Below are 25518 nucleotides of genomic sequence, written 5' to 3' on the forward strand. Positions count from 1 at the left end.
AATGAAGTTCCTTTTAACTGCATGAGAGGCAGGCCTGGTGAACTCGCAAAAGTCTCCTCAGATAGCCGATGGTAAGCCTCTCAGTCATCACACACGCCTCTGTGGAGCGTCTGTGCTCCGTCTCCACCAGGCCTTTCAACTACAAAAGCCTCATCAAAAAAAAAAAAGATATGAAGAAGAAATCTTTCCCCCTCCTCCCCCCGAACCCCCTCTCTGTTTCCTCGAGCTCCCCAAATGCACATGGTGAAGCATCATTTTTGGAAAATTATTGATTATTGTTGTTAGATGCTGCTTCTAGACCATCATCAGAAAGAATCTCCATTTATTAACTCACTTGTTTATGCTCAGATTGACTGAAAGAAATCCCCTCAGTCTTTTACGGAACTGAATGTCAATTTTATTTTTTCAGCAAAAAAGGATAAAAACATCATTTGCACAATTCTGCGCCTTCAAAATAAATAATAATAATAATAATACATATCGGCTGTACATGTCGACACCCAATCATAACAGAACTTTTTTTTAAGCTGGAGAAACAAAGTGGGCACAATGCGGCGCATGAATATTATCATACAGTGTGTCCTTTACCATCAATAAACAAAACCATGGACATCATTGACTTCATGTCTGAATGACAATATATGCTGGACTCTGCAAACTACAGAAGCAAATTTCATTTACTTGACAAACTGCAACTTCACCTCTCAGAACAAAAACAATTTTCTTGGGTCTAGTTTGCGTGAATCTCACTATCAAACACAACAAGAGGACTTTTCCAGCCCCCTTGCATCATACAAAAGCAGAACAACAGAATAGCTCAGAAAAAGAAACATCGGAGTTGGAAAATAGAAAGGCGGAAGAAAAAACAGACTCAGACAAACACTACATTGCAACATCTGCAAAATGTATTGTTAGGAGAATTAGAGAAATGATATCAATCCTGTTTCGCCCAGTGGAGACATCAAACTGACTGAGTGTCATTCTTTATTTTTTGTTATTTGCACAACGTATGTCTTCACATCACTTCCTTAGCACATCAACTACTAGTTTATACTGTATGTGTGCAGTTGCACTTCTCATATGGTGTTGCGAGGTATGACAGAGTCCATGAATAATGTGCCTCTGTGTTTAAATGTTTATGAAAAAACATCTCACCAACCTGCTCCACAACCATCCCTAAAAAAAAAGGAAGAAAGAAAGAAAAAAATCCATAGATTTCATGTTGTCAAATTCATATTGAACAGTCAAGTGACTACTGATTAGCCGCCAGGGACACAGCATTTCATGTGAAACGTTTTTTTTTTTTTTTTAGCACAAAGATAGCAAAGGAATGCATCAAAGCAAAGGGTGCTGGGCCCGTGCCCATCGCTGGAATGAAAGGACACGTTCCTCCCCGTAGAAATGCTCCAACATGTATGCATTCTGCAGTCAATGGTTGGGCTGGACCCCAAACTCGGAAACCTTTAATGTCTTTTGCACACAAGGTTTCCTCCTCCGTCGAGTCACTTTTGATGTCAAAACTCACCATGGCACGCTTTTGAAAATCCATACAAGGAGGTAAACAAACCCTAAACCTTTGAAGTCAAAGCGTTTTTCTCTCAATCTCTCCTGTGTTGTCTTTGAATCCTTTCCTCCAATGCGCTAAGGCAGACAAAATCATTTTCTCTGACAATAAATTACTTGTATTTTTATTTTTTTGCCAAGTCCAAGAAATGTTGAGAGACATCGAGGGGCTATGAGAAGACACCGGCGCTGTCGCTGTTCCCGTAGAGGTCGGCCAGCTTTTTGAAGCGTGGTCCCCAGTTGCTCAGATAGTCGTAGTTCTGATCTGAATCTGTACTTAGTGACTCCAGTGAGCTTAGAGAGTCTGCTACAGAGCCGCTGCCTTCAAAAGCATACGTCTGCAGAGAGTCGTACGGGGGAGCGGACGGGTCCACATCGGCGTCCTTAAGACGCTCCCAAATAAACTCTCGAAACACCACGTTGTCCGGCAGGGATTTGTAGGCTGGGCGAGTAGTTGATGGGTAATGAAAGAAGGTGGGAGTATCAGGTGTGACATCTCGCCGCACGTTGGGGTCCCTGATGACGTTTAGGTTACGCAGGGTAACCATGTCGAAGGCCTCTGTGTCCTCCTCTCCCCCGCCCTCGTCATCATAACGCACAATGTTCTCTCTGATGTCCCTCTCCTCCTCCAGGATCAGGGGCTCCTTCTTCCGCCGACGCATCGTCACAATTAGCAGAACCATCACTGCAGAGAGAGGGAGAGATGTTTGTGTCAGTACTGACTAACAAGGTGCATATTTTCTGTGCCAGTCAGCTGAAAAGACGGGATAGTCTGCCATTAATAACGGCTAAAGAATTTAAATTGTAGGCATAATGGCTAAATGATAAGCACATTTTGAGCTAAAAGTAACGGATAAAAAGCTGACACAGATAGCTAAAATATTTTTGATAAACAGTTAAAAATTGTAGCTACAGGTGAGGGATAAAAAGCTAAAATAATTGGCCCAAAGTAATTAAGATTTACTTTTATTGAAATTCAGTTTTTACGCTCTGTTAGTCATGAACACACACATAGGCTGAAATATACACACACATGCAGAAACAGGATCGTATGGACATGCACTAAGGGAGAGAAGCCAGGGTGATGGAGCGGCCCACAGTGGGCACTCCTGAGCTGATGGTGGGGAGGGGGTTTGGTGCCTTGCTCAGGGGCACCTTGGCAGTGCTCAGGGGGTGATCTGGCACCTCTCCAGCTACCAGGCCAACTTCCCTATTTGGTCCGCATTGGGACTTGAACAAGCGACCCTCTGGTTCCCAACCCAAGTCCCTACAGACTGAGCTACTGCCCCCCACAATGGATGAACAGCAAAAACTATTTGGCTAAAAGTAATGGCTACAGTTAAAATTGTTGGCTAATTGTTGCTGGATTCAAACTGTATAAAAAGTTAGTTTAAAGTATTGGAGAAAGAAATAGTGGAAATATTGTTTTTCTGTGGACCCCCCCCCCCCCCCCCCCAACAAAAACCCATACCAAAGTTTTAAATTCTTCCATGTGCTCATGTCTACCACGTTTGGTTACTGTACAAGTATTTAAAGCTCCTCAAAAACCATTTCCTTCATTTTACAAATAAAGATCGAATGATTGATTTATGAATAGTTTGCAAAAAAAGGTTTTGAAGCCCTGGGCTGTAAATGCAATCAGTGTTTACAAAACTAGACCTGGAATGTAATATATTGGCTCCCGCTGTGGTTTCATCTACCTCCATTCTGCTTCAAGACCTGCACAAAACTCCACCAAACTAAAGTCTTTGGCCCCTGTGAGATCTTACCAGAAGCCCTGCTCCAGCCCCTGCTCCCTCTCCCATACATTATTGCTGAAAATAACTCCACACCCAAGCAAACTGGCAAATGTCTAATGATCCTCTATCCATCAATGTCAAGCCGGTGCCAGTGAAATATCGTTCCATGGACCCCATATTTCTTTTCCCCTCTCGGAGTCGAGATACTGCAGGCAGCAGAGTAAGAGGCCCAGGAACCAAATTCAAACACCACTTCACACCCTCTAATAAGGGAGTAAATGGAAGAGATGGAAGGGAGGAAAGTGTCACATGAAAGGCTGAAAGAGATGAATGGGCAGCTCTTGGTTGGCCATTTGCTGACTGCTGATACCCTACAACAGCCGCACTTTTACAGTTTTTTAAAAAAATACTTAGAAAAGGTCCCTCTGGTCTTTTCCCACAGCTAACATCCATGACACCCTTTTTTTGGGCTTCATGCAGAACAGCAAACATTTCTGTGGACTATTGTTTCCTCTGATTTTGGGAACTCATTCTGAATTCTATTCGGTTCAGTAAGTGAATTACAAAGTTGCACATTGAAATATAATATTCTCAGTGCTCTCCAGCAAAGCTCTTTAGGGTTTAAAGCCTAGAAGGCAGGCATGATGCGTCATAGACTGGAAGCTGGCCTACATCCAACCACGTCTGACTAGGATGAGCAGGTGGATGGCCGCGCATACAAAGTTACGTTTTAGTTCAGGTACCAAGGGTCCTTTAAGAAATGATTTCCAGCTCAGACAATTTAGCAAACACACACACACACACACACACACACACACACACATACACACAGTTCTACAGGAGTCTTCATAACACACTTGGTGATGATGTACACTGAACGAAAAACAGAGATCAATTTAGTGTAACAAAAGCTTTCGCAGTAATTGGGTTGTTTAAATGATCCACACTGCACAATCGATAACAAACAAGGTGAGTTTTCGGCGCTGCCCTTTTCTTACCAGCATGCATCAATGAGTGCACTTTCTCACTCGACTTTTCTTTTTCTTTCCATGTGCTCCGTGATTCTGGTGAACCTGGGACTGATTCACATTTTTCTTTTTTGCACCCACACACACCTCCTCTGTGTCGGTGCTGCAGTGAAAGCTCTATGAGATGTATGAATCAGCGACTGTATCACCCTCAGAGATGGAAGGTTTCTCTTTTAATACTAATTATGTGGGGAAGTTCATTTGTTGGAATCTTTTGTAACGCACTTCGGAAACCTATTTTCTCACTAAGTGTCTTTGAAAAGATCTGTGAATGCAAAAATATGAAAAGTTCTAGTTATATTATGTGGTTTTGACTGATTTCAAGTTTTTGTGTCCTTCTCTGGGGTTATCAAACAGTCCACTACATGATATGTATTTGGTATTAAAGTCACATTTCATCAGTTTTAAAAAAAGAAAGGATGAAGTAAATTGTTCCTGTGAGGCTGTTCAAACTCTTTATCTGCTGCCACAGCTTCGATTCTGCTGAGAAGCTCGATTTGACGGGAGATTAATTCAGCAGCTGTTCAGAATGTGTTGGACATATTGAAACAGAAAGGGTTAATTTTCAAGGCCGAGTTGTACACAACACCAGACAGAGTACTTTAACATAAAGTGTATGGGATTTGTAGGAGTTTTTAAATTATTTTCAGCAACATTGGAAACACTTTGTACTCCGCTGTGATGAATAATGTGTGTATTCTGACTCCTCTCGTCTTTTCCCATGATACCTTTGACAAAATGGCAAACAAAATATGTTTTGCCACAGAAACCAAACCCACCACATTCATTGCATCCGACTAATAACTCCTTGAAGCTCATGGTGAGAAACCACAGGCGGTGGTGTGTGTTCACATTTCAGTCAGTCTGAATTTTCATTTGTTTTTATCACTTAACCTCATCCAAATCATCACATCGATGAAAAATGAACACACTGTTACTGTGAGTTAACAGACTACCACAGAGATATTTTCGTATTTTGTTGTTTTCTTCTTCTTCCTCATCACTTTGTTAACCAAATGTCAGGCTTCATTTTTAAAGCACTCAAAGTCAAGTTTGAACTTGATTCCAATATTCTGAAAGCACTTCAATATTTCACAACATCAAACAATTGATTGTTTTTTTTTGTTTTTTTTTTTAGCTACAAGGGCTTTAAAAATGATTACTGTCATGTGTGATTAATGATCCAATTTTGTATTCCCAATCATCTCATTTTTTTGGGTCTGAGAAATGTAAGAGCTTAGTGAAGTACACGAGCACTTTAAATTTCTGTTTGTTGTTTTGTAATGTGAAGAAACCTCACGGATTCAGTGTAAATTACCACGACCCTCATGTACCGACTCTTACAGTTCAGTTTAACATGATGCATATGTTGGCAATATGAAGGTTACATAGAAAATGCTAACATTTGTGGACCTGGAACCAGGACAGGAAATCTTTTAGTATTTGGACATGGTAAATGGACTTGAGCTTGTATAATGCTTTTCTAGTCTTCTGACTACTCAAAGTGCTTTTACACCGCATGTCACACCTACACATTCATACACTGATGGTAGAGGCTGCTGTGTACAGTGACCATCAGTATAACGGGAGCAACTTGGGGTTAAGTGTCTTGCCCAAGGACACATCTGACATGTGGCTGCATGAGCTTGGGATCAAACCCCCAACCTTCTGGATTTGAGTCGACCGACTCTACCAACTGAGCAAAAGCCAGTACCACATACTGGAAGTATCAACAAACGGGTGGAAAAAGGACAAACTGGCGAGCAGAGAGCAGTATGACATAGCTTAACGTGCACAAATATTGTGCCTGAAGTCCCAGGATATAAACGTCATCACCCCGTCGCTTGCAGTGAATTTTCCTGAGTATTTCCTTCAGCTCACCCTACTTCATGCAAAAATGTTCCTAGGGTGCTGGCAGGAAAAATTCCAGGTAAGGTCAGGATGAAAAATCCTGCTATTTGGGTTCAAACATGCAGCATATGCACACAAATCTGAAGACATTTTCAAGGCTTTTGTGCATGTGTGAAAACACCAATAAAAATGTCTCAGGCCTCCTCCTTAATTGAGAGATCGAACTCTAGTGCAGGGAAGATGTGCTGAAACAATCAGAATCAGACAGACATTCATGTTAGTGGCTAAATCGGCAAAACGTTCCTCTGAACAGCCCTGCTTTATATTTTCTGCGCGATTAAGATAACTTTTGTTCCACACATCCTCTTACAAACTGGTGTTTTCAACCTCCTTTACAAAAGCTTGCTTTAACTCTTGCCAGGCTTTCTTTACAAAAAAACTAATCAGCTTTTAATTGACTTGCCCAGTCAACAAAGAGCAGACTTTATTTTCTTTTCCTTCTTTCATTATTAGCGTGTCAACGAGTGAAAGCAAACAATTAAACAGATGAGACACACAATTGTGACGCAGCGATTCGGCGCGCAGTGGAGCTTAGAGATGAAATCTGAAGACGAAATTGTGTGCTGTCTGAGCACAGACGCATAAATAGAGACGCAGACAGTGGGCTAAAACAGGAGACAGACAGAAAATTAAGAGACAGATGAATGGACATGAAGATTTATAGAATGAGTCTGATAAGGCGCACACAGACAGAAATAACTGTCTGGAGAGTTGGAGCGCTACGTAATGTACTAATTGGGCCTCTGGAGGATTGAGCCGTACCTGACCTGGACTGGAGGGAAAAAAAAGACTGGGGATCTTAACAAGATAATGATCGTCTCAGTAGTTTGGTCGTATCATCCAAAAGTGACTGTATCATTAGAAAAAGGTTTTATGTGACATTTACTCAAAAACATAACTGCGTTCGGGCTCTTTCAGGAGTATTACGGCTAGGAGTAGAGGACAAGCTCGGTAATTAAATCTAAAAATATCAACCTATGATTAATGAGCACTTAGCTTATGAGCATGTGGAGACAAAGGTAATGTGCATCCAGCTCTGTGTGCTTTAAAGGCAGCCAGGTGGAACTGCACATATGCATCATGTTGGGATTGAAGTTTCTCACACGCATTTGATGAATCCAGAGAGGAGGACGAGGAGGAGGAGGACGAGGAGGAGGAGGAGGAGGAGCGGCGCCCTGAGGGCTCTCCACCTGCAACACGCATCGATGTTATTACATTCCGCTAAAAGACGACCGATAACTAGAATCCGTGTGTTCTGGTGCGAGCTTTTCTCCTCTCGCCTGATGAGAAAGAATGAGATTGATGGAGGGCAGAAAAAAAAGAAAAAAAGAAGCAGATTCAGGAGTGACAGCACCTGAAGATGACAGCGGCGAGACGCGGCTCCGAGGGCTTTTTCTGACTCATGTCTCATCGGAAACAATGCAATCAAACGCAATCACAGCCTCGATTGCTACCAAGGAGATTGAAAGAGGTCTTGATGGAAGGCCATCAAGGAAGATCAGAATAAAGGATTGGGCTGAGTGGTCGGGCAAGGGCTGTTAATACAAGAAGAAGAATAAGGTTGGGGGGGGGGGGGGGTATGCACAAAGAGGTAACAGAGAAAAGAAGGAATGAGGATGATCCAATTGAGGCGGCAAACAGACTGATGGAGACAGCTTAGGACACACACTCACATGCGCACAAACACAGAGACATCTTGGAGGTATATTAAACCGGAGGCCATTAGTTCTAAGCCTGTGGCCCGAGGCCACGCTGTGCAGAATAGACCCAGCTTTCATTAGCCATGCCGAGTTCAGGCTTGTGCGGCCACGTATTTCCCCCTGTTGCTCTTTTGAAGTTTTCATTTATCACACGAAAATAATTCTCTGTTGCAATGAAAGAAGGAAAAACTTCAAGGGGACTGAAATGAAAAGCAAAGTCTGACCCTATCAAAGACCTTATTTCAGTTATTGTATGTGCTGTTTTGATCCTCCTCTGCTTTCACTGAAGATCACCTGAGCGTTAAACTACCACTCGGCCCGGATTTAATCACTCTTTGTCTGTGGGTTTTATGAGCAATAATGCAGGCAGGAGGTGATGGCTCGGAGCTGTAATATCTTTAAGGTTATGTTAATGAATTCTCAGTTACAAGCGCCTTTACTAACATCTTAACATATGGTGTTGCATTAGACAACAGAGCGCCTGTCCTTGAATTACAGATCTCCTTACAGTGCTTATCCGTATGACCTTCATGAGATATATGATAATTAAGTTTAAAAAATACACTGAAACGTATCCGGGGGAAGCCATCATGAGGCCTTCTTTATAGAGAAGGATGATCAAAGATTAAAACCACATCCCTGACTCAGGCTGCCTGCAGGCAAAGAGCTCTTTCGAAGAAACTGCACATTATTACATTTTATTTTTCAATATCGTGTGCTATAATTCAGGAGAGGCACTGTAAAATAAACCACACATAACAATACCTGCGAAAATAAGGCTTAAGAAGCTTCTGGAGACTTAAAAAATAAAGTACAAGTACCTCTAGAAGTAATCGAATCAACAACAATATTGGTGTCTCAAACAATTCAATGTGAATATATCTATACTTAAAGCTCCTGTGAGGAACTTTTGGGTTGTGTCAATTTTGGTGACCTCAAATTCGTTGCTGAATTTGTAAATAATAAAAGTGGCTTTTTATGACAACAATTATCATCTTTCTTTATTCTAAATGTCTAATATTCAATTTACATACATTACATTATCCGTGGCTTGGAAAATGTATAAATCGTCTGTTTCATTCATTGAGCGACACCTACCCCGCGGCAGGGCTGAAGGGCACATAAAATAACCAGATAAAAATAATCAATATACTTTCTGATGGTCTTCTTTGCTGCTGTAGGGAAGAGACTTCAATATTCTTTTCAGTCTTCTTCATTTCTAGCTTAAAAAAACCTCGAAGGAGCTTTAATCATGTTAAAAACACTATGATTACATGTTGAATATGCAGTCATGTCATAAAGTCCAGTGTGTTTTTCAGACATATAATCTCATTGTTCTATATTTCCCCAATGTTGGACAAAAAATAAAAAAATAAATATGAGAAATAATGTCAAGTTTGCAGCCTTGGGTGTCCACATATTCCATCATTTCTCAACTCAGTTCAGCAAAAAATAAATAAAATAAAACACAGAGTACATTTCAGCACCTGGCGGGTCCAGCTAAACACTCAGGCTAAACAAAAATACTCCAAAAGTTCCCCCAAAACCCTGTACACCAACTCTACTTAATTGATCCTGTTGGCAGGAATTCAGTAAACATCCAGGCTGCTATTCAGAGCCGGCTGACCTAGGTCACATGTATTTTACCGAAGAGGAAATATGAGGGGAAGAAAACTCCCCCCAGGTTTGACATGTGCAAGACCTCAACAAGTAGCTGTGTTTTAGCAAAAGCTCCTCTCAAACATTCGACTGCCTGGAGAATGCATAATAGCAGGGATAACTTGGAGATGGGTAGTAAACACTGAGGCTAGTAGTGTTCAGCAGCACAGCGCTGTAGACTTACATTATATCCACTTAAATCTGAACTCACATCTGATCCGCTGAGGTTGTAAAGCTGCGATGTATTCCCACAGCAACTTAACAAACAAAGGTGGTTCAATCAGACATTTCTAAATTGACAACATGCTAAAGGTGTTTCATCTGCTGATGTTCTGCCAAAGACTTTTTGTTTGCAAAAAAAACAGAAAGAGTAGAGGTGGAGGTTGTGTACATTTTCTAAAATCTTACTCAAAGGGAAATGGCATGAAAATCGATTTTTTTATTTAATATTTTCATATCTGAGATTACTTTTTCCCTATGAGATTTATCCTTACAGGATGGATGGGCAGATGGATGGATGAATTAATGGATGGATGTACAGTGGACCAATGGACGAATGGAAGGACGTTTGAATGGTTGGAAAGAAGGATGGATGGAGGGATAAATTGAGGGATGTTCAGTGGACCGATGGACCAATAGAAGGACAGAGAAATGATGGATGGATGTTCAGTGGACCGATGGACGGATGGAAGGACATTTGTATGGATGGATCGGTAAATGTCTTTTATTTTGAATGTTTCTACTATTTAAAGATGACTCGTTAACTGAGCTGCATTCAAAAGAGCAGCATGGTCGATGCTAGTAAAAAAAAAGGAAATACCATGATAGGAAAAGTTGTAAACAAACCCAAAGAAACTGCAAGTGAGTTGCAGCAAGAAAATGACCTCTGCTATAATGATCATCTTCAGCTTCACATCGACCTTTTCTGTACTTCTTACTTTGACTGACTTGTCCGTGACACCGAGGTTGTAGAATTCTTACCCAGGAGTGTGATGATGCAGCCCAAAATAGCCAGGAGGGCACCGGTGCTCAGGCCGGTCGCGATGTAAGCCACGGCTCCACAAGACAAGGCCACGCCGTCGGAGTCACAGTCGCACACGCGCACCGACAGTGTGTTTGTGCTGCTGAGGGCCGGACTTCCACTGTCCACAATCAACACGGGCAGCCGGTACACAGGCTGCTCTCCTCGCCTGAAGCCGCCTCGTTTAGTCAAAATGGACGCCGTGTTGTCTGGAAAGCAGAGGGAAGAGGGTGAAACATGAGTAACCCTGATCAACCATGAGCTGCATATATTCGACTTGCAGGCGTCTAAAGTTCCATCCTGTAACGATCACCATGCTGTGGCTGTGCAGTTTGAAATGATTTTACTGTTTTAAAAGCAGGAATGCCAACAGATGGTGTCATTAACACAATTCATTACATGACACACTGTGGCGTCTCTCCCTGATCTTGACCACCTGTTGGCTAATAACAGCTTCGGTTTGATGGTTAAATCTTATATGAAGTCTGGGAGTACAATCGAGAGAAGGAGGCAGACAGAGGAGCGCAATATGCCATTACAGCAGCTAAAAAAAGCTTCATCATGACAAGTGTTTCAATAGATTCAAAGAGGCTTTCAAACTGAGCAGTCAATTGAAATGTAGATTTCCTCTTGAAGGACAACGTCTTTTATTTTTTTGAAGAGCGATATTAAGATTACGCTTTGCTTTGCTTTTACTTAGAACAAAGTAATAAATGAGGATAGAGATAGCTTCTCTTGTAAATGCCACATCAGTCAAATCAGCAAAATATGCCCGCTGCTGAAACAAACACGTACTGGTTTGTCACAACTGTCATGAGTTGAAAATAAAGCTGTTACATAGTTGGATGAAGACGTTGTGTTGCTAAATGGGGCACATTTGGTCATGAATATTTTCTGCATGCAGCCAGGCTGGAAAAAAAAAGGGAAAATACGACTTTAAGGCATTAAGCTGCATGGGAAAAGTATGTAGGCACCCGCACGCTGCCCTCACATGATTGCTGAATAATTTATCCCAAAACCCAAGGCTGCTTTAAAGGCCTTCTGGTCTTAGGCTTCCCACAACACGGTGGACCTGACCGCAAGGATTTGCTCAACATTTGTGAGTTCCGTTATGTTGGCCGATAAGGCTCAACTTCCTGGTTCCAATATAGATGTGGGTGAGGTCAGGGCCAAGGTCAGTAAAAATGTCCCATGGCAAACAGGAAAAATCATTTCCTTCTGGAGGTGGCTTTGTCGTTGAGGGCGTTGTTATGTTAAAACCGGAGTAGGCCAAGTATCCAAAGGGATTGCTTTAACAATATGAGGCAAAGCGGTGCCATTTATGTTGCAAAGGGCAAACAAGAGAGTGGAAGATGTGGTGATGGGCAGGTGGTGTGTGGTGTGTCCACTACCAGTGTTCAGGTCCTACATATATACATACAGCGGCCATTTTCCTATGACATCACGCTCAAGGTTTCAAAGCTCAAATGCTCAGGGGGCCGTGAAGCTTTGTCTGCTTTGAGACTGTCAATTCAGATCTCCACAAATGAACTATAATCATGACAACGCACTTACTGGATGGTTTATATTAGGGCCCGACCGATTTGAGATTTTTGGGGCCGATGCCGATCTATTGGCCGATATCTTTCTTAGATCGATCTCTGATCTTTAGAGAGAGATAGATATGGATAGACACACATTTATTTTGCTGATCCCTCAAATGCAGTTATCAAACACTATTGGAAAAGATATATAATGAAGACACATCAATCAACTGGAAAGTAATGCGCATGTACATACATCACCGCTTGACACTCTGTAGGGTGATAATGCTTTTTGTAATCCATACAGCGCCCTCTGGTGATAACAGCCAGAGAACTACTAGTGTAATACAATGATATACTCAAATGAAATGCTATTTGACTGGTAAAAAAATCTAGTAATATCGACATGTATCAGAGATAAAATTAGTCGATACCGATAGTAACTTGGCCGGCCGATATTATCGGCTGGCCCATTAATCGGTCGGGCTCTTGTTTATATAGTTTAGAAGGTCTTTCAGCAGGAACAAGTATGTGCACGCCTATTCTGTTGGGATTTTATCAATAAAAACAATTTATATATATATATCTATATATATATAGATATATATATATATATATGAATGTTTGACAGCGATGTAGGTCTTGCACTTTTTTTGGTGTGGGACTTTGGGGGGGGCTCAGCTTTTCTAGATAGGAGTAAGGGGGCTCCAAAGAAAAAAGGTTGGGAACCACTGATCAAAAGGATTATGTCATATTACTGCCTCACACGATGAAAGATAATGCAATGTGTGCTGAAATATATGATATTCACGTTAGGATATAGTGTACACATAATCAACATATTTAAAGCCGGGTAAACACTGTATGTGTGCAGAGAGCCTCTCTTAAAAATAGGCTATAAACCATCTTCCTGTGAAGCTGCTCTTAATCTTCTAAGAGGTTACACCAAACATGCAGTTCATCATGCAACACAGGTCTGCACTCACTCTTATTATTGCTGCACAACCTGGCTGCTTCCTCTGAAATGTAACATGGCAGCCTGAGCTGAGCTCCCACACGTGTGAACAAAACACTCAACAAAGGGCATTACCTCAGAGAGCGAGCAGCTCAGTGCATGTTTTTAAAGCAGCAGGATTCCAGGTAAGTAACTGATGATGGAGACAGGCCCAATCCTCATGTGTCTTTAAAGTTGAATTTAAATGAACATTTCAGTTTTCCTTTAGGAGAAGCTAATTTTATCCTTTCGACCACTTCTCTGCGTGTAGGTGGTGAGTAAATCATAATGATACAAAGGCATTTTCAGTCTTTAAGGTTAACTTATTCTGCGATCGACTACACAGAGACCTTTTGAAAAACAAGGTTGTGGCTTTGTGGAACAAACGGAGTTATTAAAGATGTGCTCCAGTTGCAGCATAAAGTTTGTTTTTGCATTCAGTTTTGATGAACAAGTATTAAAAAAAAGGGTAGTGAGGGCATTGTCATGGCAGAATTATGGTTTCATTTGGCGCAGCCGGGCACGCCGGAGGGGTGCTGCAGATACTCTCTAACTCTCCTCCTGAGTCAGATTGCAGTGTAGATTGTGTCCAGAGAGCTGGAGTGAGCAATAGCCAAACGTGTCAATTGCACCGCTGCAAGGCTCAATCTGAGGCAAGTCAGCAGCAAATAGACTGTACCTAACCTGACCGACACCTTCAACAGACTCTGAGATAAACTGGCAGGTTTCTCAGGGGACTTTTTTTTTTTATTAAGCAACCGCACAAAGTGGGTTAATGCAGTGGTTCTCAAACCTTTTTCTGTCACCCTAACTTTCAGTCAACCTAACGACAGACTGAGGGCTGGAGCTGAGGCGGGTTTTAAGCCTCCTGACAACCTGTTACATCACGCCCACCACGCACACCAACCACTATGCCAACGGCGCCCATACATTGACCTTTCTGACGTCGTGCAATAAAAGCAATAAGCCGCAAAACCCACAGTCATCATTTTGCGCAGAAACATGTTTAAATTTGATTAAAAATTGTCTAATGGAAATATGAGGACTGTGGAGTTTTCAAATGTTATGTTATATTAATAAATTAATCTTTTAATGACCAGTTTTTCAAAGTCCTGTTAAGGAGAGCCCTTGGATTTGAACATTTCATCTGGACTTTTCTCCCAGATAGAAAGAAAGAAACACATTTTAACATCATTTATAACTACAAGAGAAGGTCGTTCGTGGACAATGTCGAGGAATGAACATGAGGGTTGCTTTACCTTTGTTGTCCCGCAGGGTGAAGTTGAGGTTGCCGGCAACAGGAGCAGCCAGGGCGAAATAAAAGCGATGGCCGCTCAAAGGTTCGTCCTTATCCACGGCGCTGATGGTCTGGATCACCTGAGGATAACACAACGCAACACACACGATCAAAAAGAGACACTTGAGATTAGCTACGTTGCTGATCTTGATCCAATCTCACAGGCTGATTAGGTGTTAAGTGAAGCTGTTAATTGTTGAATGTGTGCAGTCAGTGAGAGCTTTGGTATCAGTTTAAGGACAGCGCTGTCGTCAAGCCTTTGCATATGCATCACTCTCGCTGTGACATAGATTTATATAAACTGAGACATAAATCTTTCTTAAAAGGCCACCAACAGTGAGAAGGAACCAGAGAAAATCAACTTGATCCTGATTGATGGAGAAAGATTTGTTTTATGATGTTTGGCTGTGTTTAAGTGTCATTTCTCTCCAGAGAACAGTTAAGTGCTTATTTGGCAGAGCTTGGCACCCTCTTAGGGATGAAGTGTTTGCTTTTGGGAAGTGATTTCTCCCGAGTAAATCCTGTCCAGCAACTGTTGTCCCAGTAGGAGCTCCTAGACTACGACATCCATCGGAGAAACCCCTCCCCCCCTCCCAACCCCCAGAGCACAATAATAATCCAATAATAATAAAGTGTGTCCTATCGCATTATATTACATGTATCATTTTCAAGGTAATATTTCCATAGTTTTGTAATTATGAACGGCAGCCAGAAAGGCGTAACAGTGTATAGGGATATCTGATTACAGTAGACAAGAGGGAATAAAAAACGGACATATCATATGAGGAGAAGATCATTTGTTGAAAGACATATTAATAAAGAAAATGAAGCAAAGCCATACAAAAAAAATACACAATTTGCAGTTCAATCTTTAAAGAAATAGATCAATCCTTCTGATCTATAAAAAGGAAATATTTTGGTATAGATTTCCTTTTTTTATGCTCCAAAAAAAAAAAGATTTACTGAATTATTTCCACTACACTTAAATTTGGACGAATCTTCGAGGGAATAATCTAAATCAACCACAAGGATCAAATTTAAGATTCAAATTTCAATTTTCACAGCTGGTAAAGAGCATGAATTTGGATTAAATTAATGATTAATGAATCATTGTCATTATAACCTCATAATTAACTCATTAATACATAATAGTAGTAATACCTATGTTTGATGTTGTGTTTCATTAAAAAGGTCTAAAATAAATAATGAAATAAAAAAAAACAATTTTAAAGCTCCTGAGAGGAACTTTCACTTTGAGTTGATTTTGGCGCCCCCTGTGGACAAAGCCATCCTGTCTTCTCTAAATGGCCAACAGGATACCCCGTGCACAGCCTAAGCACGATCTCAGGTTCACACGGGTCTAGGAACATGCCATGAAAAATACATCATTAGTCTGTGGCTGAAAACAAGTTATTTTCAGTGTGCCACAGACTTTTGATTAACTTAACTTTCCATCTATGCTCCCTATCCCTCTTCCTGCATCTTATCCCATCTCTCCCCCTATCCCTTTCCAAGCCCGGCGCAGTCTAGGCCTGTGAAGACTGTTTCGTCATGAGCCGGGGATCCGGCCGAAGATTTCTGCCTTTTAATAAGGCAGTTTTTTCTTACCACTGTAACTTTTGCTGCTTTGCTAAAGTGCTCATGATGGATAGACCGGATCTTTGTAACATAGCAATAAGTAAGGTCTTTTACCTGCTTCTTGTAAAGTGTCTCGAGATAACACTTGTTATGAGTTGACGCTATACAAATAAAAATTGATTGATTGATTGATTGATTGATTGATCTATGCTTTTGTTGATCCTGTCTCAACATGCGTTAGTAGTGTTGTGCTTTTCTTTTAACAAAACGATTAATTCTCCTGTCTTAAAACAGTCAAACGTATCACTCTGAGTCTTTTCTGTGGAAAATGTAAAAATATGAACAAAGGCTGTTTCTCACTTTTTCCGACACCTACCCGGTGACAGCCGTTACAGGCTTTAAAAATATCTGCACAGAATCAGTCAGTCTTGTCTCTGATGGTCTCTTTTGCTTTTGTAGGTCACTGAAGGCATCAGTTTTAATTTCAGTCCGTTTCATAACCAGAAAAAAAAATCCTCACACGAGCTTTAAAACAATCTCCTAAAATTAAATCACCTGAAAAGGTCTGGCTCTGAAAAGTGCTTTCAAATGTGACATACTCCAACCAAGTGCTGGATGGTGCAATTAGTTAAGTTCAGTACGACTCACTTTTCCAACAGAATATTCCATTTGGAAATGTTCTCCAGTGAAAGGTTGAGAAGATATCAGAGGATGGACTGTTATTAGAATCAGTCTTCTGGCTGTAAAATCTCGTCCAGAGTTGTATCTACCTGCCTGTATCGATCACCAGACAGGAGATATATTCAGCGGCAGGTCAGCGCTTTGAGTGTAGTATCACTAATGCGCACCAACTAAATGCACATGTTATTCAAGCAGGCACTCCGACTTCATTATAAAATGACTCATGATAAGAACCGCTCTTGCTTGAGGCGATGCAAGACAAGCGTTCATTTCAAGAGTAAAACAAGTGAATGCTATTTGTTTCGGCCCACTTTATTTTGCCTCTGAACCCCCCCGACTAAACAGCATCTAACTCCCTTTATTTTACAGCAGTGTTGAAAACTATAAATAATGCAGGAAATCAAATTAGCAAATAAACCAATTTATTTACACCCACCAGCGTGAGCTGTAATGACTTTTTTATTCATACAAACATGTTTTCTGAAAATCAAGTTATCTTTTTTCAGACCAAAAAAAAAACCACACTGAGCTTTAATTTCAGCGCCTTCTGTGCAGCAGTAGCAGCAGCAAAAAGAAAAGAAAAGAGAAAAGACTTGTACACGCTGTACAGGAGAAGCATATCACACAGAAACATGCCATATGGGCGACAAATGATAGCCACCAAGACGACCATCAAAGTGGCTGTTACTGCAGAAGTGTCCTTGTAAATTTAGATCAAACCTGCAGAATCCTTTTGTAGCAGATCTAAAAACTCAACCTTGTGACAACTCACACCCATGGACCGGATCCAAGAGAATCTTAAAAGCAGTTCACGCTAAATTATCACATTTCCCAGCCCCGAACATCTCTGCGTCTCACATCGAGACAAAAACAGAATTAAAATATTTAAAAAAAAATTAAAAAGGGGCGAGGATGAAGACGAAGAAGAAGAAGAAAATGAAAGCCACTGATCCATCAGTGCCCAGACATGGATTATCAGTTGTCAGCTGTGATTAAATGCTGCTGGTTACGAGCTGTCAGGTATTAGGGGTTGGTGTAGGTGGTAAACGACATCCTGCCAATTATTAAAACTGGCAGGCGGGGTGAAAAATTCATGAATATTTTACTCTGTGTCTAAACAAAATTAAAATAGTTCCTCTTTCATCAGCAAAAGTAATCACAAAGTATGCTTTTTTAGTTGTTGTTTGTTTACTGCTTGGTTTTGCAGCGCGAGGGGAAATTTGTGTGCGATGCAGAAATGCTCTAGTTGGAGACCGCAGGGGATATCTGTAAATACAGACAGAAGTGATGTTTGTGTCAGCGACAGATCAGGGACAGGTAGACTCGAATGCCGAGCAGTCAGACATGCAGCGTGTGCATGCTCGGGTGCATATCATGAAAGCTGCCATTGATTCTGGGATCATAATAACTCACAAGGCTCTGACTCTGTTATGGAAATTTCACATCTGATAGAAACCTTTCTTTGTGGTTCTTACAGTGACACCTCCTATACACAATTTGAACCCTTTGATGTCCTTTGAATATCGTGGTTGGATCCAGAGCTTATCTGGAGGAAGGTTTCTGTTCCTCACTGCAGAGGGAAAGGACTGTAAATCATCCTTAAATCAAACACTTTGTAATGTATAATGCCTTTCATTAGTGTGGCTCTGATGCAAGGCGTTCCAGAGAACCTTTGCTGGGGAATTCTCTAATGCCTAGAGTGGCAGACAGGAGAGGAGAGGCATGGATGTAGGCATAAATTCTCGCTGAAAGACATTACCGGCGGTATCAGACTGCTGCCTGTCGCAGTGCGAGACGGAGGAGGCAGATGAATCACAGAATTAAAGAGTTTACACAAGGCTGCCCGTCAGATCAGAAGTGGGATATAAAAGGACAAAAATGTGTCTGTATTTGTAGCATCGGAGAAGGAAAGTGCAAAAAAAACAGAGGCATGCATGCACTCAAATATCCACACACCTTTATTTGTCCTTCCAAAAAATTTAATATTCAACTGTAATCCCAAAAATAAGGTTGTCTCCTACGTGCTGTAAACATTTGGACCAGCAGTCCAAAGTCAGAGAATTAAGAACAGGGGCAACTTTAATTTTTGTTAACCAAAACTAGGCTGTAATCATGCTTATTTCTGTATAATAATAAGGTTTAACTTACAAGAAAAACAATTTTGAAGTGACTCTTTTATATTTGATATTTGTCGGAAATCTTACTGCCAACGACAGTAAGATGTCTAAATAAACCTAATTAATCCTGAAAATGAAAACAAGTTAGACATGAGCTCAGACATTCGTTGATGATGCTCCTTTAAACAAAGTGAGAGAAAACAACAAGACGATCTAAACAACAGAAGAAGAGCTTCTTGTGTTTTACATGTGGAGTTGCTTCACCATGGTGTCATCTCGTAATAAAGTGATAAAGCACGTAGGTGCAGCCTTGTCAAAAACTCTGTGACACACTGACAAACACTAATTAACGCTTGACATAGCTGTATTTATTGGTTGGGCTCCGCTTTTAATCCTGAACCACACTTCATTATACACATGACTGTTTTAATACAATCATAAGAAAGAAGCATTAACGATGTGAGCCTGACTGAGTCTAAACCTCTAAACTTTGGATCAAAATAAGACTTTTCTCATAATCTGGGTGTTATTGTAGACAGACTAGGGACACATATTAGAGTTAAAAAAAACAAGGTGAAGTGTATTTTGTTTAATATGTGACCTTTGACACGTATGATTTAATGCAATAAGCAGCTTTGTATATTTCAGTTAATGGGTAGAAGTGTTGCATATCTGATCTTGATATTCACAAACAAAGAATTTCACTTAAATAATTCATTGAGCATTTGTAGAAATGTCTTTAATGAAGAAAAAGTATTTTCTATCTACACACTTAGTGGTTAAAAAAAACATTTCAGCTTCTATACTGATGTCAAAAATCCTGAAAAGATACTCGGCTCAATGAGCTTCATGTGTCATCAACCAGCCCTTCTGTATTTAATCCAAGAGCTAACATTAGTCTGCACTTTGTGATTGAACACTTCAGACTCCTGATTTAGAAAGCACTTTTTATTCTTGTTAGATTTTTCACAACCTGGATAAGACCTGAATTTTTCCCGAACCAAACACTGACAGTAAATTGCCTCCATCCTGCCAACTAAAACTTGCCTGTTCCCTCTGGTTTAATCTTCAAGCTATTAAGGTTTAACTCGACGCCAAACACCTGGATTATGTAAGAGAACAACAATGACCATAATCCACTGCACCTACAGCACTCTTCAGATGCGTGCCTTTAATTCAAGGTGTGTGAGTGCACGTACCGTCAGCTAATGCAGCATAGCGAGGAAGTGTTGTGTTTGAAAAACGGCACAGGCATGATGTAGTTGAAAAATAAATTGAAAAAAATCTCTAAAAGGACTAGTTTGTAGTCTTATAAATGTGGATATCAGATAGTTGACCAGATGAGTCATGTGATGAGATGAAGCAACAACTTGAAAGTTGAACGAAGAGTATAAATAAGCCCTTAATCAAATAGGTGGCACTGGTTGCCATGGGGATCAGACAGCTGTCACCAGGGGTTGTGTTGACGTCGGAAGTGGTGGCCCTGCAGTTTTCACACCCCTCGCTTTACCTTGCACCGTTGTGACTCCCCATGACACCGTCGCCCACATGTGACACCCGCAGCTTCACAGACAGATCAGCAGCCCCCCCCCCGTACACACATTGCACCCCGCTGTCATCTCAAACACACACAGAAACGCTCACATTTCGATCCATTTAATTCCCAATCAACATGTACCATTCAGCAAATGTCATCTCTCTATCTCCTCTCTTTTTTTTTGGTCGTTTCAGTTCATCCACCTGATCCCGAAAAAAGACAGACCTGCTGAGGCAGCGTGCTGTCCCGCTGAGATCTGAGACTTCATTTGCTCCATGTTCAGTATACAGGCCCACTACATGTTTTCCATGTTTCTTGCACTTGACATCTCTGTTTTTATCTCCCACCTCCATGAGACACCTTAAATAAACAGATCATTCTGACGACGAGCGACGCTGTGGAGATATGTTTTGTTTTTTGTGTGATTGATGCCGTAGTTCAGGTGGAAGTTAACAAAGTGGAAAGTGACGTTATCTGATCAAAGAGGGTAAAATCACTCCTGAAATGTTCTTAAGCAGCAGCTTTGATAACCTGACACAGTGGCCCTGGCAACAGACAAAATCATAGACAACAAAATGTGCGGAAAAAGCAATCCAGCTGGGTGTTTTAATCATCAAGGAATACAATAATATGAAGATCAATATTTCAAATGCTTATCAACTTTCTTTGTTTTGGTTTCATTTAGAGGTACACTGTTTGAGACTACTGAAGCCTTAATGCATAAGCAGACGGTTTACAGGAAGCATACTGTTACAATGGTCACTTCTTTAGCTGTAGTCTGAAAGTCATATTTTTCTGCATTTTGGCAAATTGGCACCATATGCCAAAATAGCTACTGGCTGCTTCTCTTTTTCTTTGCAGTCCACTCAAGGATGGAAAGACAAATTCTACTGATTGACTTTGAAACAAAAGTTGAAAACATGATGATTCAAAAGCAAGTGCTGACTTAGAAGGTGACACTATTGGACATAAAAAAAAGGAAATCCTTGAAAAGTTTGAGCCCGACTAAGGTCAAAATATTTTCATGATTTTTGTGAGTAATGACTCAAAGAAGGAGAGCAATGTTAGCGCAAATTGCTCTAATCAGGCACTAAGGGTTGTGTACCTTCAAGATTTATGTGTTACAGTTTTAAATCTCAGACTGTTGCACATCATTGCAAAACGTTACAATAAACTGTTCTTTTTAAATTTAAATGATCTGGTATGCATTTTTTTTTATATTGTAAAATTGTTCTGTTCTTGACTATCCAACATTCACAAGTCTTGAGGGGACACGGCACCTCCTCTGGGATGCTGCAGGACTGCAAGGAGGAGTGGAGGAGCAGATTGGGGGCAGCTAAATGCCAAGTCTACTCATGTATGTAATGGTTACACTGAAGTGATTGTACAACCTGACCCCATACCCCGCCTACTATCCCCACTGCCTCTGCCCCCTCCACCCCATCATAATATCAATTAATATTATGGCAGAATACAGACGCACCGATGATCCGTAACAAGTGGCATCTCCTGAGAGAGCCAGTGCCACGAGACCGCCTTAATTAGGCCTGGAAAAAAAAAAAAGGCAGGTTATTCTATCCCTGTACTCCCCGTTAATCTGCGTTTCAGAGCCACAGAGTCAACCCCAGCCCCGACCGGCAAATGTTATTATTTCATCTCTATCGCAGCTGTGAATAAGCCAATGGGCGTGACAGCCAGTGGGCGGCCTCAGATCCTTAACAAAGCTTTACAGGGATGCAGACACAACTAGTGCAGCCAACTGTTTCCCCGCTTCAGCCGGACATACAGTTCTCAACAGGAGCATTTTAATTAATTAGAAATCAGGAGGGTTGGTGGAGTGCACATCTGACAGGTTATGAGTCCACCCGGTCTCTCTGCTAACAGACAGCCGACACCTAGTTGTAATTCAAACAGGGTGTTGCATTCAAATGTCAACCCCTCTCCTTCTCTTTGCTCTGGATCTGTTTTTGGGTGTAAATTTCATCATGAAATTTCCATTTTGCCTGCATTCATTATGCCGTCTGGAGGAGCAATCCCACCGGTACAGCTCTAAACAGAGGGCTTTGTTTGAATAGGATTGAATAGAAAGCTGAACTATTGAAAAATAGGAATGAGAACAAACTCTTTCCCTCTTTAGTAGTCACACATTTAAACGGTAAGGTGCATGTATGGTAATCACAAATACTTTGGTAAGATGTTGATTTTAATATATGTCAGGTAAGTTGTAAAAACACTCACTTTTGCACATGAGAAAATAGTAACATAATATAGATCTTGTTTTTAAAGACTCCATATGTAAAACATAACATTTAAGGAAATCGAAGATCTGAACCTTTAATTTGGTCTTTATTTGAAAAGAGAAAAATCTATCAAGGTCTGCATTTGCCCTTTCTAAATTGGGTTACAAATGTCATAGATAAGTTTGTTTTTGTCATTTGATTGGTGAAGCCAAGTCAAGTAGCATTCTAGCTAACTTTCTATCATACTAAATGCTAAATGCTTGTAGGCACAAGTTTTCCAAGTTGAGCAAATAACCTGCTGTTTTGCTAACTAGCTAATCACAAGCTAATTATCAGGCAAACAAAATGCAAGCATGCGCATCCTTGGGTCAAAGAGGAAAATATTTCTTAAGTCGTCAGTTTTCCTTACAACACTTCAGTACCGAATATAACGAAGGTCAAAGCATTCACACTCATGTACACAAATAAAGCCGACACGTTCTGTTTTTTTGATGCTCTTGACTACTAGCGTGTTAAACCTAGCTTGTAGCTATAGCCGCTTTTTTAAACCTTCACCAGACAAGTTTCCCCGGTTCAAAAGAGGACAGACGCCTTCGAGAGCAGCACACGTTCGCTGCAGAGTAGCTCTTAGCTACACCTTGAGGGGGGGGGTTGGACCTCACAGCTCAGCTATCACTGGCATTGAGTAAGCAATCTGTCTGCTTCAGCTGAGTAATTACAGATTTGCCGTACCTTTTCCTGCTGATGATGCTGTCATGGACTGTGGCTGTTGCTATGTCCTGGGGCTCGGGTTGATTGTCAGGGAATGACTTTGTTTCAGCATTGTCATAGAGTCTATACCATAATTTATCAGGCGCCAGTGGGGGGAAAAGAAGTACAAATTATCTGCTGTATTTGAAAGTCAGGGCATATTGATGGGTGATAGATTGAGTTGGAGTCGCTCTAAATTTGTTATCACTGAGCAACGACAATAATCTCAGGATAAGTGGCAGCATCATTAACCAAAAATAGACATTAAGCTCTGGTAGCACGCATTCTTCAATAATGATGACATCTCGTGTAGAGGTTTTTTCAACAAATACTCTGCACCCTAAGGCGAAGATATGATTAATTAGATTTAGATACAGCATTATCTCAAAATACCTCAAGGTGGGTTGAATTGTACACACTGAGTTGTATTTCTTTTAGTTGCAATTTTCAGTCTGAACAACTAAATAGAAGACAGAAGGAAATACTCCACACAGGAACCACATATTAAAACATCACCTGTAAGGCTACTGTAACCTCCAAAGCATTACTGTGGTCAGGCACCATGCACACAGGAAAAACACGCACACATGAAATATAGTCCCTCATTTTTGCAAATGAAACCATTTGCTATTCTAGTTCACCCTCCTGTGAGCACGCTGACAAACGGCTACCAAATATGAATGCAAATAACATATTTAAAATGGGCCTAATAGCTATTTCCAATACAATGCATCATTCTGATCAATTGTACTTATTCAGGTCTACACGCCTCCTTTACCCTTCGCCTCTGATTGTATTTTCCAAATGCCAAGAGCAGACGAATCACTGCCGCAAACACACAAGTCATTTAGCGACAATGAGGCCAGATGCTAAACACAGAGAAAATGCGATGCACGGCCACAGCCTCTTTTTCCCTCCTTCTCTACCTCGACTAAATCTCCACAAACTCAAATCTCTCAGGGTTTCTTTTGTTGTTTGATGTTATGATGCGTCTTCTGCCCCACTGTCCTCCGTGGTGATCATCTAATTACACCAGTGGAGTCAAACCACGACAGAGCACCACTCCATGCAAGCACAAGATATCAAATTACCCCATGATGTTATTGCGGATTTGGACCACAGGCAGAGTCGAGCAGTGACTCATTATTTTAGATGCTTTTGACAGGAGGAAATGAACAATAGCACCTACAATATCTGCTATTAAATCTTAAGGATGTGTCTCATACTAATGACTCGGCCTCCCTGGAATGACTTCAAGCTGCGAGGCAAATATGTGGACAGCAAACTTGAGGAACATGAAAGAGTTTTAATGGCTTTGAGAGTCAGCAGGCTGCCTTTGTGAGTCAAACCTCAAGTGAGCATGGAGAGAGAAAAGAGGAAAAAGGGAAGCTGGACCAACTGCAGAGACGCTGCCGGGTCTTACCTGTCCTGGCATGGCGTTTTCACAGAGGAGGGTTTCATAGTCGATGGCAAAGACCGGGGCATTATCATTTATATCCAGCACTGTGATGAGAGCGATTCCTTTTCCAATCTGATTTGGATCCTCTGGAAGAGAAAGAGAGCAGAAAGTCAGCATGTCTCATGTCAGCAAACCCTCCTTGAAACACTTTTATTCTGCTTTAACTTTGGGTTGATGCACTTGGCCAAATTATGGAATATTGATCTTTCTCGTGTGTTTTAATTAATCACAAAGTGCTGCTGTAATGAAATATGCAGTGTGCTTCCAACAGCTGGCTCTGCTGTGGATCAGCCAAAGTGATTACACTCGGTGCGGTGCGGGCTTGTCGTCCGGGAGGCTGCGCATGGGCTTCACGCCTCTGTCTGCCTGACACACACTGATGGCTAAATGGCCACATCTGAGTGTAAGATGATGATTAGGCCTGGCGTGGCTGCCATGCCGGCCACAGATGACGCTCTGACATTCGGGCCGGACGATTTGATCGTGATAAAAAGGACGCGCAGAGCCTCAGGACGCAGACTTCTTGTCATCGGCGTGGTCAGGGGCAGAGCGCGTGAAATGTGAGTGACTGTAGCTCAAATGCACAACATCCTTCAACCCAAAGAGTCCCTTCACTCTTTTCAGTTACAAAGAAACCCATTTACTATAAATACTGTCATAAGTCATACAGGGCAGCAGATTTTGTTGCCAGTGTGGAAACTCAGAGATGTTTTCAGCTGGA

General features: G+C 41.2%; 1 protein-coding gene across 1 annotated transcript in view; it reads right to left on the reverse strand.

Moving 5' to 3' along the window:
- Positions 1-203: 203 nt before the first annotated feature.
- The window catches only part of LOC132994329 (cadherin-7-like), a 102034-nt gene continuing 76719 nt past the window's right edge, over positions 204-25518 (reverse strand). Inside the window, exons 9-12 of the mRNA XM_061064609.1 lie at positions 24762-24883; positions 14398-14515; positions 10582-10830; positions 204-2248 (exon numbers count right to left, since the gene is read on the reverse strand). Coding sequence (XP_060920592.1) covers positions 1734-2248; positions 10582-10830; positions 14398-14515; positions 24762-24883 — 1004 coding nt within the window. The 3' untranslated portion in view covers positions 204-1733. The remainder of the gene's footprint in view (positions 2249-10581; positions 10831-14397; positions 14516-24761; positions 24884-25518) is intronic.

This window comes from Labrus mixtus, chromosome 19 (genome assembly GCF_963584025.1).
Source record: "Labrus mixtus chromosome 19, fLabMix1.1, whole genome shotgun sequence".
In the NCBI taxonomy this organism is placed as follows: Eukaryota; Metazoa; Chordata; class Actinopteri; order Labriformes; family Labridae; genus Labrus; species Labrus mixtus.